The sequence below is a fragment of the Esox lucius genome, chromosome 3 (genome assembly GCF_011004845.1).
Source record: "Esox lucius isolate fEsoLuc1 chromosome 3, fEsoLuc1.pri, whole genome shotgun sequence".
Taxonomy (NCBI): Eukaryota; Metazoa; Chordata; class Actinopteri; order Esociformes; family Esocidae; genus Esox; species Esox lucius.
The window spans coordinates 16,449,005-16,470,577 of NC_047571.1; the positions used below are offsets into that span (position 1 = coordinate 16,449,005).

The following is a 21,573-nucleotide window of genomic DNA, read 5'->3' on the forward strand; positions in this document are numbered from 1 at the left end:
ATGGGTAATCCCATAGGAGTTATATTCTCTGGAGGTATGGGTAATCCCATAGGAGTTATATTCTCTGGAGGTATGGGTAATCCCATAGGAGTTATATTCTCTGGAGGTATGGGTAATCCCATAGGAGTTATATTCTCTGGAGGTATGGGTAATCCCATAGGAGTTATATTCTCTGGAGGTATGGGTAATCCCATAGGAGTTATATTCTCTGGAGGTATGGGTAATCCCATAGGAGTTATATTCTCTGGAGGTATGGGTAATCCCATAGGAGTTATATTCTCTGGAGGTATGGGTAATCCCATAGGAGTTATATTCTCTGGAGGTATGGGCAATCCCATAGGAGTTATATTCTCTGGAGGTATGGGTAATCCCATAGGAGTTATATCCCATAGGAGTCATTGTGCACGCCCCACACTGCCATAGCAGAAATCCCCACAAGAGACAGACCAAGTTACTGTCACCTGGTTCTCAGGATGGTAAATCAGGATCATTTCAGGAGATACATACAGTAATGTCAACTTCCAAATTCTGACCTCTGCCATCTCCTGCCTATTCCAAGGGACGAAATAGACTACTGTTGCCAATCATCATCTTCTCTGCCATGTCCAGATGTGGAAACAATGTCTCTTCACAGCACCAAAATAAAGCATGAGCTCACCAACTTGGCCGTTGTGGTCTTTGTATGATTGTTTAAACTCTACTCATAATTTCCGATTCAGACCTCCCTTCAGATACAGGCCGTGTGTGAACGGTCTGTATCTTTCTGTAGCCCAACGGGACACATCCCTCTGGCCATGCAGGAGCTTTTTCAAGCAGGGTTGCTTCTCCTCTATGGTGAATGTGTATTTGACAGCTGTATCAGGGTGCTATCCGTGGTTATATGTTTCTGAAGGGTGTGTGTAGTCATACGGCTGCATTCCACACCGAGCCCCAACATGGAACTTGGCTACGGGTTTCCTCCATGTGTTATATGTACAACAGTACAGCTCATCAGTGATCCAGTAGATTACATTATAAAGATGCCAGAGCAGGCAGTGTCAAAGGAGGCACTAAACATGAATTGGCACAGCCATCAAATACTAACAACATAAAACGGTTTGTTATGAAGATAGAAAGTGCTGCAGAAATCTCAAATGCCACCCGAACTGTACATTTGCAGGTGCTCTTTTGATATTTAGCATATATGTAAATGTGTCAGTTTGTCACTTTGGCATGGTTGTAGTAATGATAGTACAAGCCATTGTCTTAAATATAGGCTGTGCATTTAGCTATCAAGTAAATGTGCAATTTAGTAAATGTGAAAAACTAAACTGTGAAAGGTCTAATCGAGTGCGCTTCGAAAGAGTTCCTGGAAGTCTTTGGATCTGGCGTCTCTGGGTTTAAAACCTCTGCGCTTGAACTGGCAAAACACTTTCACAGGCGGTTGATACCAATTAACACATTTCACCAGGCCCCTAAATATGCTAACGTATCCACCCCGTATATTGGCGCCACCTAATAAAGCTCATTGGTTTCACTACCAGTCCTACTATTAAATGTTGTAGATATCAATCTTATTAAGTATTTCATATCAAATGACACATTTACCATTGTGAACAATATCAAATGGCCAGGATAAGTGGTCAGTTATTTACCCTGAACCGTCCCAACTCTAGCAGGGGGGTAACTATTCTCCCGAAACTAAATGTTGATTGGGTTTGGCTTGCTCTGAACAGTCTGTCAATGTGATGCAGGCCCTTTTATGTAAGTGCATTCAGCCAGAGAAAGTGAAGAGAGAAAGAGATAGAAGTGGGCGATGGGGTGAGCTGTGATGTCAACATGCCAAAAGCTACAGTATCTTTCCTTAATAGTGTGCAGAATGCTGCCGCTCCCGGCATACAACAGAGAAGTATGGATACCAGTAATGTTGACTTAAACCATTATGAATTTGCAAATTGTCAGATAAACCTAAAGCATAAATGAACTCATTCCTAGGAGAGAAAAAAAAGAACGGTCTTTCTGTCTCTCTCACTATCTTTCATTCTAACCCACCTCTCTCTTTCCTCTTATTGCAGAAAATCTTCGACGGGACTACATTTACAGGTCCAGGGGGCGAAACCAAACAGGTTTTCGACATGACTGCCAATCCCCTTATCCACCCACCTATCTGCTGGCTGCATAGCCACACTGTGCAGGGGGAGAACACACATCCCCTAGTTATGCATAAACACATGAGTCAGTACACATGCTAGTTAGATGTGCTTGCTGAAAGCAAAATACAACTCTAGAAATCGTTCATATTAAATATTTGTATATTTTTTCTCAGTGAAAACTACGGACCCCAAAACATTTTTTATTAAACGGTCCGATTGAACTTGCACAGTGAACTTGACGGAAAAGAAATGATACTAACAATGATTTTCACACCAGGACTTTCCATGAATCTCTGAGCATTTCATAAATGGTTTGAACTGGAAAAACATTGCTTTGTTTCTACATTTCAACAGTCTGCGCTACAAATGTTGTTCAAACTTCAAAACAAACAGATCTTTCTGGACTAGGTTGCTTGCATTAATTTACACTTGCATGCATACAAACTTTTTCTTACTTTTTACCCCTCTGGATGCTGATTGCATGAAAATCACAGCATATGAGCTTATATAATAGTGGGTATGATAAACCGGTTTATAATAATAACATTAAGGCCTATAAGGCCAAATACTATATGACTCCTATTGTCTGAACTATCCTAAGCACAGGCTAACATTCTGTAACAGAAGAGACTACAGCTCAGGGTTTACTCTAAAGACTGTGGCAAACCTAAGCTAAAAAAATTACTGCCTAAAAAATATATTGTGTATCTAACTGATGGGTACAAGAAACAAAACTGTAGGCAAGCTACATTCTTTGTCAAGTCATCAATATCATAAATTCAAAATGGACCGGTTGATTAAAATAGAGAAATACAGTATGTGCTCCAACCACAAGCTGCTGTTTTGGAAGTAATAAACATGTCTTGACTATTTTAGGCATTTTTGCGATCTGACAGCCTATATTGTGCTGATTACAATATGTTCCAATTCCGATCCAAACCCTGACAGGTGTCAGACTGGGAAAGGCAACAGAAACATTGTATAACTCAACAGAAAAAAAAACTACAATACACCCCCCAAATCATATTGAAAAAAAAAACATTAACAAGTAGGAGTAGGAGCGGATAAATAAAAGAATAAATATTAGCAGAATGTAATCAGTGTGAACTGTATGTGTGTGCATAGCATCAGCATATAATTTGAGTGTAAGTATGTGTGAATGGTTGTGGTTAGTCTAGTTTTCATGTGCAAGGTACTAAAGGAATAGTTATAATGTGGAAAGTCTGCCATTTCAAGTTGGGCAGGGTCCTGTCGTTGCTTTCCACTTGCATGCTCCAGTATCAGAAAGCTAGTAGTTTTTGTGCCACACATGTTTTCTTTATATTGATTCTTTATTATTATCAAACATTGACTGGTAACTGACATTAATGTTACTTGCCCCTGCCAGGTAGATCCTAACTCACTTGCTATAACCACTTGCCAGCAAACAATGCAACTTGCTAGCTAATGGTAGTGTTGTGACTAGGGTAATACTTAATGACCAGCAAGCACACCATATTTACTTCCGTGAATGTAATATAAATTTCATGTCACATAACAGCTAACTAACCCAGGTCATACCATGAGCTTGAAACTATCCAAGGATACATTGTATCAAAGAAAATGAATGTCATACTGTATTCACCACCTCACTGTCTAAAGTTTGTGTGTCAGAAAACGTTAGGCATTACATTAAACAAAACATAACAGTAACTACATTTTGTATTTCTACAGATTGGAAATATAGATTCATTTGGATCAACAATACAGCCATAGTTTCAGTTTGGTCACATAAATGTCATAGAGGCCAATGCTGTGACTCAACAACTTAACTCAAACAAGACATTGTAACTGACCTTAAGAAATCCACTATGGACATGGTCTCGAAATAACATATTGTATGGTTGCATAATAGTTATCAAAACAACCAAATAGTGTCAGCATATGAGACTTTTCACCCTGCTCTGCTTTGCCAGTTCTTCCTATAAAGAACTGGCAAAAAAAACTGGCATAACACCAGCCAACTGGAATATACACCTTCTTTCTGTGAGCAAATACATTTACACTTTTCATTAACTTTGGCATTGTTGTCATTAGCTAACTATAGCTATATATAATATATTGGGAATGATGATGACAGTTGTTTCTTATTAAACATGTATCTGCTTCAGCAATTCCATTCATTGCCTTATAGTACAATTTAAATGAAACCATTTTTTATTTTAGTTTATTTTAGTCCCCATCTCTAGAACATTGTGGATATGACAATGTCCCCATCAAATAGCCCGCTAGCTATATTTACAAGTTCTAAGGCTCTATCACAACTACAGTCAGTTTCTTAGTTTGGTATTGCTTCATTTTAGGAATTAAGAAGAAGGTCTGCAATACATTCCTATCAACATCAACATAGCATAGACAGGCATTTCATCTAGAAGCCACTATCCATGACTACAGTGATGGCAGCCAATGCAATGATGTACTGTAAATATCTCTTATTGTCTGGTTTCTACAATTGGTCTCGACAGAGATTACTTTGGCAACCTCCAACAAAATGTTAGCGAGATGGTTCAGTGGCCCAGTCGTGTGGAATAACCTAACCCTGTCAGTCACTTCTATTGGCTTATCCCAAGGGTGAATAATGTTAGCTACAACATTAATTAATCCATCTGATATCCGCTGCCCATTCCATTCAGAGAGAAGGGAATCTTGGGAATTGTAGGAATTGACTCAAACAGGTAAAAGCAAACATCAGGGCTGATCAGTAAAAGAAATAGCTAGATATCCAGAATCAGACATGGTTTTAAAAAAAAATGTATGCACTGAAATCACATGATGTAAACATTTTCACACATTTTCAGGTTAATCCATATTCCAATAGTGGTCCAACTCACCCGCTGATCACCACAATGAAGTCCATAATATTCCATCCATTCCTCAGATAGGAGCCTTTATGGAAAACAAAGCCAAGGGCCACCAGCTTAATGCCAAACTCAAAGCAGAAGATACCAATGAAGTAAGGCTCAGTACATTCCTGTAGAGGGAGGAACAACATTGAGGAATTAGCTCTTCAGACAGACATTGGCCTTGGTCAAAAGTAGTGCACACACAAACTACTATCAAAAATCATGGCTCAGAATTAAATATTTACCTTTGGACGGTGTACAATAAATAAATGAAACAGAATAGTAGCTCTCCTACAGCCATAAACGTCTAAACTAATCATGGAGTGTAGTCTCACCAATCTCTTGGCCATGGGTGTCTTGTCCTCCCCAGGAAGATGCTGCTCCAGTGCCAGGACGATGCAGTTGGCTGTGATGGTCGCCAGGATCACCCACTCAAACGGTGTAAGGGCCACAAGGTTAAGGAAAGGGACTTTTGTTTCACATGATCATGCACAGTACACGTCAACCATATTTCAAACAGGAAAATAATATAATTACAGCACAACCTATCTGTTAATAGTTTCTGTAAAATTATAATTGTATCAATGGATTATCAGGCGATGGATAATATATTGTTTTATATAGTGACTAGCATTGATGCCAACCAGTCAAAGATAATCCAGTATCCATGGCAACATCACTTAACAGTTACAGTTCTTTGTGTGCTCAAAAGTCACTATGGCCTGACAATCTCTTTCCCAAAAGGCAAATCTTCCAGGGACCTGATGTATGTGAACTGATACCCGCAGAGTTGCTGTGTATGTCTGTGTTTGTATGAACGTGCAAGAAAGAGACCTGCCACCATAAGATGCACCAAATGATCCACTTTCTCCTTCATTATTAATATTTAGGCTTGAGTAAAAATTGTGTCATCTACTCATTGAGGAGGAATGTGGCAGAGGCCTCTGGGAGCTGCTGTGAATCACACTGACAAGTCCACATCATGTCGGCACGACTCAAACTAGTTATTAATAGCCAATCGGGAGAACAAAATAATACTCTCCAACAAAATAAGGCTCTTCAGAGTCATGTCTCCCATTAGCTCCTCACAGTCACCCAACCACCAAAAACCAGACTTGGGTCCACAGAGAAATTCTTTCCTTTGACTACGTTTAATTGGGCCTGCCCGGGAGCACCAAGTAGAAGGGACTGGCACTTTTATGATTATTCTATTAGTTCCATTACTTTACAATACTCAATCAAGTAATGAAAACAAAATACTATGCTGTCCTAAACATTCCCAGTCTCAGTCACACCAGCAACCCTCTGTGTTCAGCTTGCCTTGACCACTTTGGTCCCACACCCACACAACAACTGGGATGGTGGTTAGATAACAGCAAGGAGGAGAATGGCATAATGGATGAGTTTGATGATACAAGCGTTTTGAAGAATGGAATCAATGCATTATTTCTATTAACATAAAGCACAATACATGATTAGTATAGGCATTAGAAGCTACAAAGCAATACAAATGCAGTAGGATTCAAGGGTTTTTTTTGATTATTTTTTTTAGTTAAACAGATCAACATACAGTGGGTATATATAGGTGTACACACCCTTACAGACAATTCTGCTTTTGTTTCTGTAAAGGCTGAAATCTAGACAAATCATGTCAGACTTTTTTTGACCTTTCACAAGATCTTGTAACCAATAATATTTAAGTGAAAAACAAATGGATAATTTATTAGAATTTTTTCAGAAAACCAATACAAAGAATGCTGTCATTGCTTTGGTTTATTCACTGTGTCTTCTGTACAGCTTACATTTTGTAGAGTCACCCTTTGCTTAAATTACAGAAGCAACAATGTTTAACTAGGTGTCTATCAACTCAGCACATCATCATTTTATCCTTGTCTTGTTTGCAGGAGACGTTCCATTGAGGATCTCCTCTTCATATTCCTCTTTAGGTCACCCAACAGATGTTCTGTAGGATTAGGGGACCCTGACTGGGCCATTTCAGGACATTCATGTTTTTGCAAACCATTCCTTGGTGATATGACAGTGTGCTTTGTATTGTTTAAAGGTTTTCTGGCAGGAAGAAGCTCAGTTTATGACAAAAAATACAAATATTTGAAACTATTCATTGTCTCCACTGTCAATGAAGAGAAGCAGCCTCAGGGCATGATGCTGCTGCCACCATGCTTGACTCTAGGTACTGTATATGAGATACGAGACATGTTGACTTTGTGCCAAGCAAATATTTTGGAATTACCTTGCTCTCACTAGATCACAACACATTTTCCCACATGGTTTTAGGAGATGGTCTTGCAAAGTTTATACTTGTTTGAATGTTTTTTCAGTGAGAAATGGCTTCTGTCTTGTCACCATGCCCCACAGCTCAAACTTGTAGTTAATTGCAATATGCAAGGAGTGCCTAGTTCCATATTGAAATGCAGCACCTTTAACGTTGCTGTTGGTCTCGCTGATGAGCTGTTTTCTTGCCTTGTCATTGATTTTGGAGGGACATAGTCGTTGCAATGTCCTAGTGGTTACCATGCCTCCTCTTTATGACGATCTTTACAAACTTCCATGACCTATGTCATGAATTCAAAATGATTTTACGTCCTTCTCCTGATCTGACAATCTTCAAAAGATCCCATGGATATTTTGATACGTCCTCATTGAGCATGGCTGTATCTGAAGTATGCCACCAAGAAACCTTAAAGGAACTCCTCCACAAAAAGACAATTTCAATTAGAGCTAATCAGAATCACTTCAGTTGATGTCAGATGATTGCAGATGGGTTACATGTGAACCCAGTAACAACCCACCATTATAAAGGATGTGTACTAGTATGTCACCATTTACATTTATTTGTTATTTTTTACATTTGTTTTACACTGAAATACCATTGGTTATAAGATACTTTACATAAAATTATCTGTAATGATAAAGGAAAGATATTAACGGTACCAAAATCTAGAAGTGAAGAAATGCATGCATTTGCCCTTGCCACTATTTATAGACAGGTTTATATTCCAGCGATATGGCTATCACTTACGCCCACACTATACAGGGCTCATCATCACATGCATGACCTGTTGACTTCAGTGAGAACAGCCAGCTAAAATTCACACAGCAATTATTGTCAGACAGAACAGAATAAGATTGTAGCTGGCCCCTAACAGTTAAATCAAATGTAAATATGTACATTACAAGTAATGACTGAGGTCAGCCAGTAAATTATAATAGTTAAACCTGTGGCATGGCATTTCAACTTGCAGGCCAAACACTTCAGATTTGTATTTCTACTTGTCAGTTAATTTTATTCAAATTGTGTCCCAGTTTGGAGTCTGTCATTAATTAAAAGAAGGTGAACGAGAAGTGTTTCGGATCGGAGTTGAACAGCCACGAACAATAAAATTAGGGCACTAGATAATTGGTAGGTCCATGGTGCTGAACTGCATGAAAGTGAAAGTCAAGTAACTTTTTACGACAGAACTATTCTTATATGCAGTAATATTTAAAAGATAAGCCAGACTTTTTACTGAGAGTGAGTGCGAATAGAATAAGGAAGGATATGGCCATTCTATGATCCTCTTGGCAGTTTTCCGAATAAAATTGTCCTCAGCGAATATAAAGAGGGACCTGTTGACCGTGAGGCAGTTCTGCCGGTGGGGTATGGGGTTGTAGAGAGCCATTGTGCGCGCTCTCGCTGCTTTGGTTTGTTTTAGTGTCCCAGACCCTGTACCTGAAACCGTGTCCCCGCCGTCCTCCCCACGCTCCGGGTCCCCGGAGTCTCGGGAATCCATAGCCACCTGAACCTCGTCTCCAAACCGAGCCATTCTATCGAAGGAAAAAAATGAAAATATTGGCTAAACTTTATCTTGGATGTCAAAGCTGATGGAAAATCTAATGGGTAAAAATTTTAAAATTATCCACTTTCAATCCATTGCCAGACGGATCGACCAGTTGGAGCGCAAAGATTACACCGCAAAACGATACATGCTATGTAATTCCATGCTGAAGTAAACTAAAAATAGGTTAAATTCTTGCTGCTTTTAAATATGAATTCCGCCCTCTACAACGGTCATCTAACGCCATTAATTACACAGGTCCCGGCAAGTGAATACTGGTGGTCAGCCTCGCTCCAGGCAAGTTTCAACACAAGCGCATCATTGTATAAACTCGGTTAACAGGTATCCACCGACTTTCTTACAGTTACGTACACTATAGAATGCATGTTTAGCCTAAACCCAGTTGATCTTCGTTAGTCGAAGATGAAATCCACAGCACGTTTCCTCGTCTCCAAAAACTTTACGCATCTCCTCTCATCCAGACAAAATCGAACTTTCCGAAAAGATTGATATATTCTAAAACATTTTTGCATTCTTTAATCCGGTTATCATTCTGACATATAATTGTTTCTGCAGAGAGAAACATTTGGCGCGATATTACTGGTTTGATCAGCGCACGCTTAACCTTCAATGCGATCACCTGCCTAGAAATGACCATGAATCGCTGAGATTCCGCACGCTTGCGCAACCCTCTCCCACGCCTTTCAGTATAGCACATTTCGACCTTCTATACAACCATTATCAATGACATAGGGAAAAAAGTTTCCATGGTAATACCTATTTCAACGTTCAGTGATAAACACTGACATTTCTTAAAATGTTCACTTTCCAAAAATAGCCAACACACTATGCATTTTGTAAGTCCATTGAAAGTTATAGATTTACAGCAAGCCGAAGGGGCGGATGGAGGGGAGTAACATTACCTTTGAACATATGGATCCTATATGCGAGCATTATATTATAGCCTAGTAAAAGCATAGTTCGAATTATGTTATTGAAATTCAAGGTGCAAATTACTGGAGAATCCGGCAAATTAGACACGAGCGCTCTAAACGTTGCCTCGCTGACTCCTAAGACTACGATTCAAACAGAGAAAAACAAATCAACCTGCGTTGGGGTAGGCCTGCATATTTCAGCGGAAAGTATTCAGACCCCTTCACTTTCTCCAAATGTTGTTGTGTTATAGACATAATCCGTGATTGGTAGTTGCAATCAAATACACAAAACGTCATAGTGACAAAGCGAAAGCATGTTTTAAAAATGTGTGTCAAAACGCAAAAATCTAATGTATAAGCATGTATATCTTTTTTTTCCCTTTCTTTCTAGAAGTGCATTTGTCACAACTTCATGTCTTATTGGGTATGCCTCTAATAGCTTTCCAAACCTGGATCTGGCCAATTTCTCCCAGTCTTCCCTGGATGTTCTGTCAGATGGGATGGGGAGCTTCAGGGTACTGTGATCTTCAGGTCTTCCGTCAGATGTTCAATGATGTTCAAGTCTGGCCTTTGGCCGGACCACTCAAGGACATTTAAAGACTTGTCCCAAAGCCACTCAATTGTCTTGGCTGTGTAATAGGTCATTTGTCTGCTTAAAGATTGATTTTCATTCCCAGTTTGAGGTCCTGCGCACTCTTGATCAGGTTTTCTTCAACGACCAATCTGTAGCTTGCTTTGTGCATCCTTCCCTGAATCTTGACTTGTCCCTCAGTCCCTGCCACTGGGAAGCATTTCCCTAGCATGATGCTTCCACCACCATGCTTCACTGTAGGGATAGTATTAGCCAGGTGATGAGCATTACCTTGTTTCCCTAGATGTTGTTTTCTTTCAATTAGTTTGATTTCTAACCAGACCAGACAATATTTTTCCTTATGCTTTCAGATTCCTTCAAGCAATATGTCATATGCCTTTTACTCAGGAGTGGCTTCCGTCTAGCCACACTACCATAAAGGCCTGATTGAGTGCTGCAAAACTGGTATCCTTCTGGCAGGTTCGTACATTTCTGCAGAGACACTCCACTCAAGTTGTAGTGACGTCTCAAGGACGATCAAAGGACACAGGATGCATCTGAGCTCAATTTCTAGTGTCATGGCAAAGAGTGTGAATACTAATGCACAAAAGGTAAAACAATAAAACATTTTCAATAATCTGGCACAAATTCCAAAAAACGTGTTTTGGCTTTTCACTTTGGGGTACTGTGTGTAGATAAAATAGATTTAATCAATTCTAAGTTAAGTCTAAAACCCAACAAAAACTGGAGAAATTAAAGGGGTCTGAATACTTTTCAAAGGCACCTTACATTGAATCAGGTAGTTTCGGATTTGACTCGTTATTTTGCATCGCAAATAATTTAGCCAAAATGCAAGTTGAAAAAAACATTCCATTTCACTTCTATTCTGGATGATGAATGATGCTACGTTCCCCTATCTTACAAGAGTTGCTAACAGCAATATATCAAAAATACTGTTTAAGGAAAAATGCTTTTAGAAAACAATTTATGCAAACAAATAAATTAAATAAATTCAAACCACAAGTTTGCAATGTCTTTTAAGTCAAGAAACTGAAATGGCCATTGCAAAATAATGATTTTATGGTTAACTCATTTCTTAATTTCTTTGTTTTCTTGTGTTATTGTGGATGTTTTTCTTGCTGGAGGATCCACTGTCAGAAAGGTTTCTGTCTCATGGTAGTGTTTTGGGCTGTATTGTACTGGTAGTTGTAAAATTTAGGATGCCCCAGTCCTTAACAATGACCGCTTGGCAAGTAAAACAAAACATGCTTTAACATCAAAGATCCACCCCCATTTTACAGTACTGTAGGTGGTTTTGCACCCTTAGTAGCTACAGTAGCTGCATATGCATCCCATTTTCAGGACCAGCCCCATCACTGGTGTGCAAAGCCAACTACTTCTATTGCATTTCATCTGACCATAACACTTAGCAAATTCCAGGCATTTATCAAATTCCAAGCACTTTATTCAATATTGTTTGCAAATGTTTAGCTTTGAGCTCGACACTAAGAGCATTGGGATATTTTCATTAATGAAGACAGACTTGTAGGCTATTAAAAACATTTAACCAATCCAGGTCATTGTGCTAATATCGGAATATCATGTTTGAAATAAAAATACATCATGAAATAGATCTTGAGGCGCTGCCCCCCTTTTTGAGAGAGGAAAAGGAAACAGGGGCTTTCACACTAGTTCAGAGTGAGATGGAGACCTAATTCTCATTCCATCTGCCACTGTCCTTCCCTTCCCAATGGGGATGGAGGGAGATGTAGAGATAGAGCTTACAAATGACCCCCCTATGTGTATTCTGTATGTGCAGATACTTTAGACGGATAGAAAAAACAGAGTTGGGGAGTGAGAGAAAGAGTCAGAGATTATTGAAATATGTGCATACACTGATATGTAAAAAAAAATCTTTAAACTCAGCTGTTTTACATAAAGCTCCATTACATAAAACACAAAATGATGCTTGGAGGCCTGAAATATTTGTCAATTTCTATAAACATTACATTTATTTTTCTCTCTCTTAACAGTTGTTTCCATAGCGACACAGCTCTCTTGAATTTCTGCTCTGTTCTTTTCATTTAGCCAACAAAAGCCATGTTGCACAATAGAGCAACCTCTTCCTACAGAAACCTGTTTCTCCCCCAAGGCAACTGCGCTTCCAGCATATCATGTCAAGGTTTCAGTCCCTCTAGATAAACAGATGAGCCAATACCGCCTTCAAAAAAGATTTATCTCTGGTAAATAACTTAACTGAATGAATATGAACACCCCCAGCTTACTAAGTGGGATGTATCAACATATCATGATCCTAAATGTAATTATTGAAGATGCGCAGAGAAAAACATTGGGTTTGTTTCCAAAATTAATCCACTTGAAAATAATTACTACCCACTATTGCTTAATCATTCATTCAGCATCAAGCTCAACACCTTCATCATTTTCATCCTCATCATGCACTGTGATGTCACTGCGTAGCAGATAGCTTTAAAATCTTTTTTTCATTTTTAGGGGGGAAACTAATAGTAGTTGGTCGGGGGCAAAGTCTACAGTACACCTCGATGGTGGGAAACTTGTAGTGGTTGAAGAGGCAAGCCAGCAGATGGAAGGTTGTCACTTTGAATGATGGATCTGAAAATCTGGCGGGAAATGAGCTGGCAACGACATTTCATGCAGCAACTGCCTGGTGGATAAGGACATTCCATGTCAAGATACGTGTCCTCCAAAGCACATGCCATGACTTTCTGGCTCTTATCATGCTCATTCAACCAGGAAGTCTATACCGGAATCCTTACGGGCCGGAGGGAATGCCCAATGCTGCCACAAGGAGTTTCGAGAGTGGGATTAATCAAGGCAACTACATTAGATTTGCAAACCCCCCAAATCTAGCCTTTTGCGTGAACCCTGGGCTAATCCTTAAACAGTTTGCAAGTTTCTAAGATGAAATCTTTATGGTGGACATGGCAGGAAAGGCGGTCTGATATTTTTGTTCTGTATTGGAGATACAAAGAGTGAGATATTTTTGGTGCCATCTCACATCTCTAGACATGACTGAAAAATGTCACAAAACATTTATTTATAGAAAGTCTTTACACTAATTATCTCTACAAATGCATGCATGTGACATACACCACAAGACAAATGTTTATGAGTGTACTCATTGCCAGAACTTCGAAGAGCATTTATGTAATTGTCGACAGAGGTTTTCACCCCAACCAACGCTGATTGGAGTGGCTTTAGCATTTTTCATTTTCACTGTTACCTAGCAACAGACACTCTCTTTTCCTGAGTTCTGTTGGTCTGGACCTATGCTGAAGCTTATATAAACAGACATATTAATCATAACCTTACTGTACACCACACCTCCGTCCTATGAATCAAAGTTGTATTTTAACAATGGGAACATTTTGTTTGTCTCCTACATTACAGTAATCACTATCCGGTACAATATTGCAATACGATTATATCAGTCAAAATTAGTTCATCCAGCCGGTGCCATTTACGTGCCACATGAGCATGCGACACACTCTTATGTCATTGAAGGTTATATGTTACCTTTTGTAAAATCCTGATAATTACATCAAGTTATTTGATAACCATTATTCGCTACTGTAAAGGCAAAACATCTATGATGCTCTTTGGGTATTAATCTTTAACATTTATAGTAGCAACCATTCATATTTAGCAGATACATTAATTATTTTCACAACAGCTAGAAAGAAAATATCTTGTCTTTCCATTGTCATCTTCAGTATCTGATGGCCCGGTTTGCTTTGTTTGATTCTGTGGCATCCCCTCATGGGCAGATATGAGAACTGCACTCACATAGGCCCTAATGCCTGGCCTTTCTACAGGACATTCTATCACACAAACACCAAAGGTGGCATTAAAAGGGAAAGCATGGAAACAACTGTGTGAGTTCCTAAAGAAATCACATTGCCATATAAAGACGGTTGTTAACATGAATTCCCAGTGATTCCCAGTGAGAGACCGTTCTATTTCCAAACCTGCTAAACACCATTGTGCCAGCCTGAGTGGTTCAATGATGCACAGTGGGACATTTGGGTTGAAACCAGAAATAAACAACTCTCCCAATTATGTTTGGCTGCACTGTATATGATGAGTGAGTGAGTGAGTGGGCGGGGGACACAAAAGAATGATTATGTACGCATGTAGGACAGTGAACATGCATACAGAAAATCAAAATCTGAGGAAAATCCAGAAGGAAATAAAGAGAGACTTGAAGAATGAGAGTGAGAAACAGAGAGAGAGGGAGCGAGAAAGACAGTGACAGTGGGAAGAGCCAACGCATGCCAGTGTGTGCTGTATGTGCTGTATTATGATGATGTGGTGGGGTTGGGGTGTGTCGGGGGGTGTGGGGGGGGTTCCTATCACCATAGAGTAGCACTTCACCATCGAGTGATGCAAAAGAGGTAATCAGAGCTCCAGGCTCCAGCACTCAGTTCCACAAGCAAGCGACAAAAAGATTCACGTTTAGACTAAGAAAAGTACACCGTTCTTATGCTCGCCTCTTCTACCAATCTTTCTATGGTGGGATCCAAATCAACTGGAGTTGGCGTTCAGGCATACCTCGTACGTATCTTTTAATAATCACTGAAAACCCTTGCAGTTATTGGCCAACAGATTTTCTTATGGGGTCAATGGGGTTTTAAGTATATTCTGATTCATGGTATATTTAAATGTACCATAAATCTGCATTTTTACAACAAACTCACTGGAGATCACTTGGAGAAAACAGGTTTATAAAGTTTGTCCTCAATGAAACAAAGCCCTCTGGATTCAACAATACTAACACACACTTTTTTTTTTCTTCTGAAAATGGATGCATCGTTGTGTTGGAAGATTAATGTACCTTGCATTATAATAGGGAGAGAATATAGTACAATACCCTGGTTTATTGCCCACACTGATGACACGGTCAAGTATTGTATCATGTGTTGGGTAAGGCTCCAAACAGCGTGCACTGGGCTCCGCTCCATAATGGTTTCATTAGCCTACATGTCTATTTTATGAAATATTATACACTTTATGACGCTAAGCAACAAGCACTAAATAGAAACTGCTTTTACAGATGAAGCAAATGAATGTAACGAAACAAATTAATGTAATGAGCTTAAATGGAATGATACAAAATGTAGTCTATATTAGTAGCGTGAAAAGTATATGTCCCCTTTTAGATTTTAATTTCTTTATGTTTTGTCACAGAATGTTTTCAGGTCCTCAGGCAAAACCTAATATTAAATGATGAGAACCTAACTGTAAAAAAAAAACACAAGAGAACATAATGAAATGATTGGTTGTGGTCAATTTCTACAAATAAAAGCTTAACGTAGCTGATTCACAGTATTTCACATCATTGTGGAAGAAGGCAGCCACTCTTCCATGCAGAACTGCTTTAACTTAAGGCCATTTGTAGCTTTCTGAGCATGAACTGCTCGTTTCACAATATCTCAATCAGGTAAAGGTCTAGGCTATTCCAAAACTTTCAGTGTATTCTGATGTAAACATGCTTGTATGTATTTGATTATTGTCTTACTGCATGACTTAGGTGAGCTTCAGATTCAACTCACAGGTGGTTCCCTTGACATTCTATTTTGCAGTTTTCTGCTAAAAGAAATTATGACAAGTTGTCCAGGTTTTGAGGCAGCAAAGTATTCTGAAAACATTCTCCCACCACCATGCTTGACCTTTAACATTGGGCCAATACTGTGGGATGCAGTGTTAGGTGTTTGCCTGAGATAACAGCAATGTACGCACAATGTACCACAACTCAACTTTTGACTCATCTGTCCATAGAACATGCTTCCTGAAGTCTTGACTTGTACTGAGTTTTTAAACTTGGTTTAAATCTTGAGTTCAAAACAGACTTTGTGTTATTTGTTCAGTTTGGTTAACGTTATGTTTTGGTTGAGGACAAATAATATCATAGCACTGTATATTATTGAAGGTAACTAACAGCAAATTGGCAGTTCAATTTGTGTGGTTATTAGGCTTACTGACAATCAGTACTGATAATGGCTAATAATTAACATAAAAATAGGAAGTAACAGTTGTGTAATTGCAATATTGGGATAATGCCCAAAGGTTATATTTGGCACTACCGTCATCGCTAAAATGCCTTTGCATTGTTGTCATATTTTTACAGGTATAACCCATAGACTGTATATAAAATGGACGACGCCCTTTCGCTCTTTTCCATTGGTGAAAAATGAAGCCACCAGTGTCCTGATACGGCGCTGACATCTTGGACTTGCGTCTGCGCAGATAGCGATCTTGGGACCAGTTCTGCGCAGTAGTTATGCGCAGTAGCGAGAAGGAAGTAAAGCCGTAAAGCCGTAAAGCCGCGAAATCAACGGCCCCACCTCTGTGCCCCGCCCTCACTCTCCCTCGCAGAATGCGCATACCGTAATCAATCGCAAGTCCAAGTACAGTACAACCTTTGCTTGTTAAACCTACATGATATGTTATAGCCTAACTTACATCATGTTTAACCTTAATTTAGAATAGGCCTAATAAAAAAATAATTGGTAACTTCTAGCTAACGATCACCTGCTAGCTATTAACATGGCTATTAACGAGGCTTGTTGTCTTTTAGCTAACGTTAGCTAGCCCATTACATTTATTTACTAATTAAATAGCTTATAAATTTAACTTACCGAAAAAAATTCAAAGATCGATTGGAAATGCCAGATCGGTTAGCACAATGTACTGCAGAACAACCCATTATGTCCATGTGAAATTATATCAATTATAGAAATTTAGAGATTAAATGTAAAGTTCCAATCTCCTCAGTCCTCCGAAGATTCAGTGGCTCCTCGGCTCAGATAGCTGTCAATCACAGCTGTGAATCACGACGTCACACCACCGTTTTTAGAGCATTAAATAACTAACTAAAAACAAACTTATTTTAAAAACAAACTCTTGAATTTACATTAGCGTGATACAAACTACAGTAAATGACAGAAACCAGCTTCGGAAAAAATATATTTGAAGGGTAATTTAATTGTTTAGTTGGTCTCGCGTCCCATTGAATAACATGGGGAGGGAGGGGATTATGACCTATACTGGGACCACTCACCAGGGGGCGATCGAGACGTTTTGGCTTCACTTTTCAGGGCTTGTGCGGCACGCTTGGTATAACCCCTTTGGCCGGCATTTTAAAGTTTCATCCCTTCATCCAACCTGGTCTCAGGACATTATGTAGACTATTTTACGTAAATCCATGGCACCCGATTTCGTATATGTGACGCTACGTTAGGTTACATTACAATGCGCCACCAAAACATATGATACATAACAAAATTATTAAAATGTAACATATCTTACGAACGCTGTTAAAACTTTTTCTCCATTCCGAGTCTAACATTATTTTACTGAACGTAATATATCTTACGAAATCCCCTGGGTAAAATGTACGTAAAATTGTCTATGTAGCGTCCTGAGACTAGGCTGCTTCATCCCTGTATGAATCTACAACATGTCATAAACGTTACTGTGAGAAAGTTGACATGTTGATATGATTCAACTTTCTGCAATCAAATGTCTCCAGTGTCTCCAGCAATCAAAAGGTGAAATTATCAATAGCTTTGATCCATTTGTAAATGACTGTGCATGGAGAAGAGGAAAAGTAGATGTTGTTCCACCACCAGCAGGCTCACTCAACCTTATTCATTGTACCATCTGTCATAAAGTTCATGGAATAAAGAATTAAGGTCACAATACGGCATATCTTTAGACTCTTCTGACAATTCTCCAATCTCTACACAAAATACTAACATAGTTAAAAGGGGACAAAGAGAGAAAGGTGCATAAGAAGAGAAGAAGAAGAATTTAGGTTGGTTAATGCTCATTTAACCCGGAATAATCCCCACAGTAAAGAGAAGTCAACCACCAGCATTACTGTAAAACAGCATTCGATTCAACATCCAGATTGGCACAGACAGGCGGAGAAAACTGTGGTCACTGTAGAGACCGATGAAGTTGCATGTAAGATAAGCATCAACTCCTGACAACGGGGATTTGTTCTCATCACTGCATAACAACAAGACGACCTGACACGTAAACAGCCACTGCCAAGTGAACGTGTAAGCTGATCATTCTGTCCATCCCTATGCATTATCACACACATTGATCCCCAGTACGAATTCAATACATTTCTTTCACTGTTTTTCAATTCATCCTGTCACATGCCAGGCAGAGATCTGAAGAGAGACACGTTCCGCCCCCCTTCTGTATTGTGTACTTACTCCCACTCTTTCCTGCGGGCTTGTGGTGTGCTCTGGATCTTGTGCGACTCGTGGGCCCTGACGACATCCCTCTGCTCCACGATGCCCCCTCGTCTCCTCTGCATACCGCAGGAGCTCACCGATCCAGAGCCTGTGTCCGACCCAGCCTCCTCCGTCCTGTAACTGACGTCAAAGCTGGCCGCCCGCGGGGGTAGGGCCAGGGTCTCTAGGTCGGAGCGGGGAACCTGCAGAGAGCTGGAGCGGGACCCCTGAGCTAGGCCCCCCTGACGGGTGGTGCCTGGGCTGAGGCTGGGGGTCCGGCGCCAGGCCTCGGGCTCAGGGAGAGAGAGGGAGGAACGGGTGCCGTGCATTCCCCCTATCGACAGTGCTGCCATTGGAGCTGGTAGCCAAACCTGCTGGGGCGCAGCGGTCGGGTGTCAGAGTGAGTGAATTGAAGGTTGAGCTGGTCCGAATCTATGGATAAGAGGGCTGCTTTTATCAACATAGTTCTGGAAAAAGATAAAGAGAGAGAGAGAGAGAGAATTTAATTATAAGTGTTCTGGTAATAGTATTCAGAGCAGACTCATATGAGATACTGTAAAGAAATCTGATAACCTGAAAGTAATAACAACCAAAAATACTCCACATTCAATCTTATCCCATGCTGAACAGACTCTCAAAACGTTCGTATCTCTCAGAAAGTGATTCCACTTGCTTCAAGCTTCACTATTTTTAACTAAAATATTTTGTCAAATTTATAGAGCACAAAATGGTCACCTTCATCTGACCATTTGTCCATTCGTTCCAGTGATGATGATGCTTGTCAAATAAAAGGGGTTAAATGTCTGATCCTTGCGGAGGCATGAGGCTGTGTTGATATTTCACTGACGAGTAATTGGGTGTATCTTGCCATTTCAAACAGATGGATGAAATGAAAAGTACAGTGACCTTCCTGGATGCAGTCCCATTTCCTTTTGAGTGTTCCCAGCTGTTTGTGTGAAGCTAACTACTCATACATAACTCATACGTACTAAAGAACCAAGCGGTTAGGGTGAAGAGGACAATACATGGAAAATGAAGCTTTCTCTTTTCACACTTGTATTTCTAACTAAATCATAAAATGCAATGTCCAAAGTGAGGATGCAGAATAACGTAGTAACAATGTAGCAACAGGGTATACAATTATTGAAATAGAGTAAAAGAAAATGACCTGATCCCGTCTAACAGTACCACTCCAGACTGCAATCTGACTATCACATATACTATAATAACAGGCCTGTAAAAAGAACTGATTATAGGATGACAATATCAATGCTGGGTTTTGAACTGACACTTATCAACCCCATTGATCCTGAGGTCCCCACACAACGACCATGTACCATCAGAAACCTCAAGTCGTTGTTGTTCTGCCTGGGGTTATTTAAGCATGTTGACATGGCGAGAGACCAGCGGTTCGCTGCGACACGGTTTGAGACAGAACAGACACAAGGCCGTCTCCATTGAGTGCAGGCTGAAAGGAGCGTTATGGAGAGGAGGCAGAGTGAGTCAGTCATCAGCTGCTAGGCACTTCAGACCTGCACAGCCACAGGAGACATGACTACAGAGCTGCCTCTGGACTCACCTAGGCTACAGTAGAGGGCCAGCCAATGACAGGCAGTGTACTGAGACGGAGTGAAAGGGACAGGGGGATTATATTCTAACGTGCTTTGTGTGTTTTGGCCTGATTGAACGTAGTGTCCTGAAGGTAACACTGAAGCTGTAGGAAATGTTAGTTCAGACACACCTGAACTGTTAGGACATGAATGAGATCAGTCTAATTTCAGTTAATGCGAAAGGTATAGATCAGCTGATCATTATGTGGTACAATTCACTCAGCTGCATGAAAGACTTCATGGAAGCAAACCTCAATGATGAGTTGAAATTAGTACAAAAGTTACATCAAGCCATGAGCATCATCCCTTACAAACATATGAGCATGTAGTAGCTATTGAATAGAATCAAATAGGATATGTCTTCAGTAGCTATAGGATAGAATAAAAAATAATTGAACAGATCAGAAAATGAGAATGTCAACAAACATGCCTTTCAGTCTTCATCAAGTTTAACTACTGTATTCAGATTCTCTGTCATTTTTATTATTTTAATTTGGAAAGATTTATTTGGCGGTTATCTTGGACAACGCTTAATTAGTGTTTCCACAAATAGAGTACTGGAATTGTTTAAATAATGAGCTGCCAAGTAACCCCTATTCTGATTTGTGCGTGTCAAACACACTGGGTCGATGGCAAATTCATGAATAAGCGATAATAAAAACCTGGATTCCAACAGGTATTTGCTGTTTAAGACAAGGGTCAATTAAGCGCATTACATTATTATCATACTAAACATGATGAAGCAACAGGATAATAAACGACTAAACATGAATAGACTCCGTAACGCAGCGTTAGGGGAATCAACTAATCTGTCAAATGTTAATCATTGGAAACAAATTTTACCTTGAAGTGACGTCCCTTTCTCCATACTACCAGTTGCGACTCACAGCCGGTAACTCGCTATCAAAATGACACGAAATTCGTCTTGTTTTCTTTTTGTTATTCCTCAAGAAGTCTTAATATGATTAGAAAAATATTCTCGTTGATTCCTTGAGTGATGTTGATTAGTGCTGTGCGCTAAATCCAGGAGAGTCGCTTGAGCCAATAGTGTCTAGTTGAGATCAACACACTGGCTGCCTGGAGAAGGTTGGAAGGGAAAGGGGCTATGCAAGGAAATCATCCCAATAATCATTACTCTGTAGGGATATGAGTCAGTCAGCGTTTTATCAAGTACAGCATGTTCAATTTCTAACAGATGTTAATTGATCATCTTAATTCATGTTTGCTGTGAATCATACTGTAGACGATTGCCTAACATGTCACACCTAATTTAATACATTTGCGAAATGCTTTGGAAAGCCTTTTTTTTTTCTTCC

General features: G+C 39.7%; 1 protein-coding gene across 7 annotated transcripts in view; it reads right to left on the reverse strand.

The window, feature by feature from the left end:
• The window catches only part of cacna1eb (calcium channel, voltage-dependent, R type, alpha 1E subunit b), a 67,504-nt gene extending 46,278 nt beyond the window's left edge, over positions 1 to 21,226 (reverse strand). For 5 of the 7 annotated variants that reach the window (XM_034291520.1, XM_029118680.2, XM_029118679.2 and 2 more), the window contains exons 1-5: positions 21,101 to 21,225; positions 18,627 to 19,114; positions 8,576 to 8,839; positions 5,350 to 5,455; positions 5,003 to 5,142 (exon numbers count right to left, since the gene is read on the reverse strand). In XM_034291520.1, the coding sequence (XP_034147411.1) occupies positions 5,003 to 5,142; positions 5,350 to 5,455; positions 8,576 to 8,839; positions 18,627 to 19,000 (884 nt within the window). In that variant the 5' untranslated portion in view covers positions 19,001 to 19,114; positions 21,101 to 21,225. Of the gene's footprint in view, positions 1 to 5,002; positions 5,143 to 5,349; positions 5,456 to 8,575; positions 8,840 to 9,222; positions 9,482 to 18,626; positions 19,115 to 21,100 lie in introns of those variants that run through there. The other 2 variants (XM_034291522.1, XM_034291521.1) reach the window with 2 other exon arrangements.
• Positions 21,227 to 21,573: the final 347 nt, after the last annotated feature.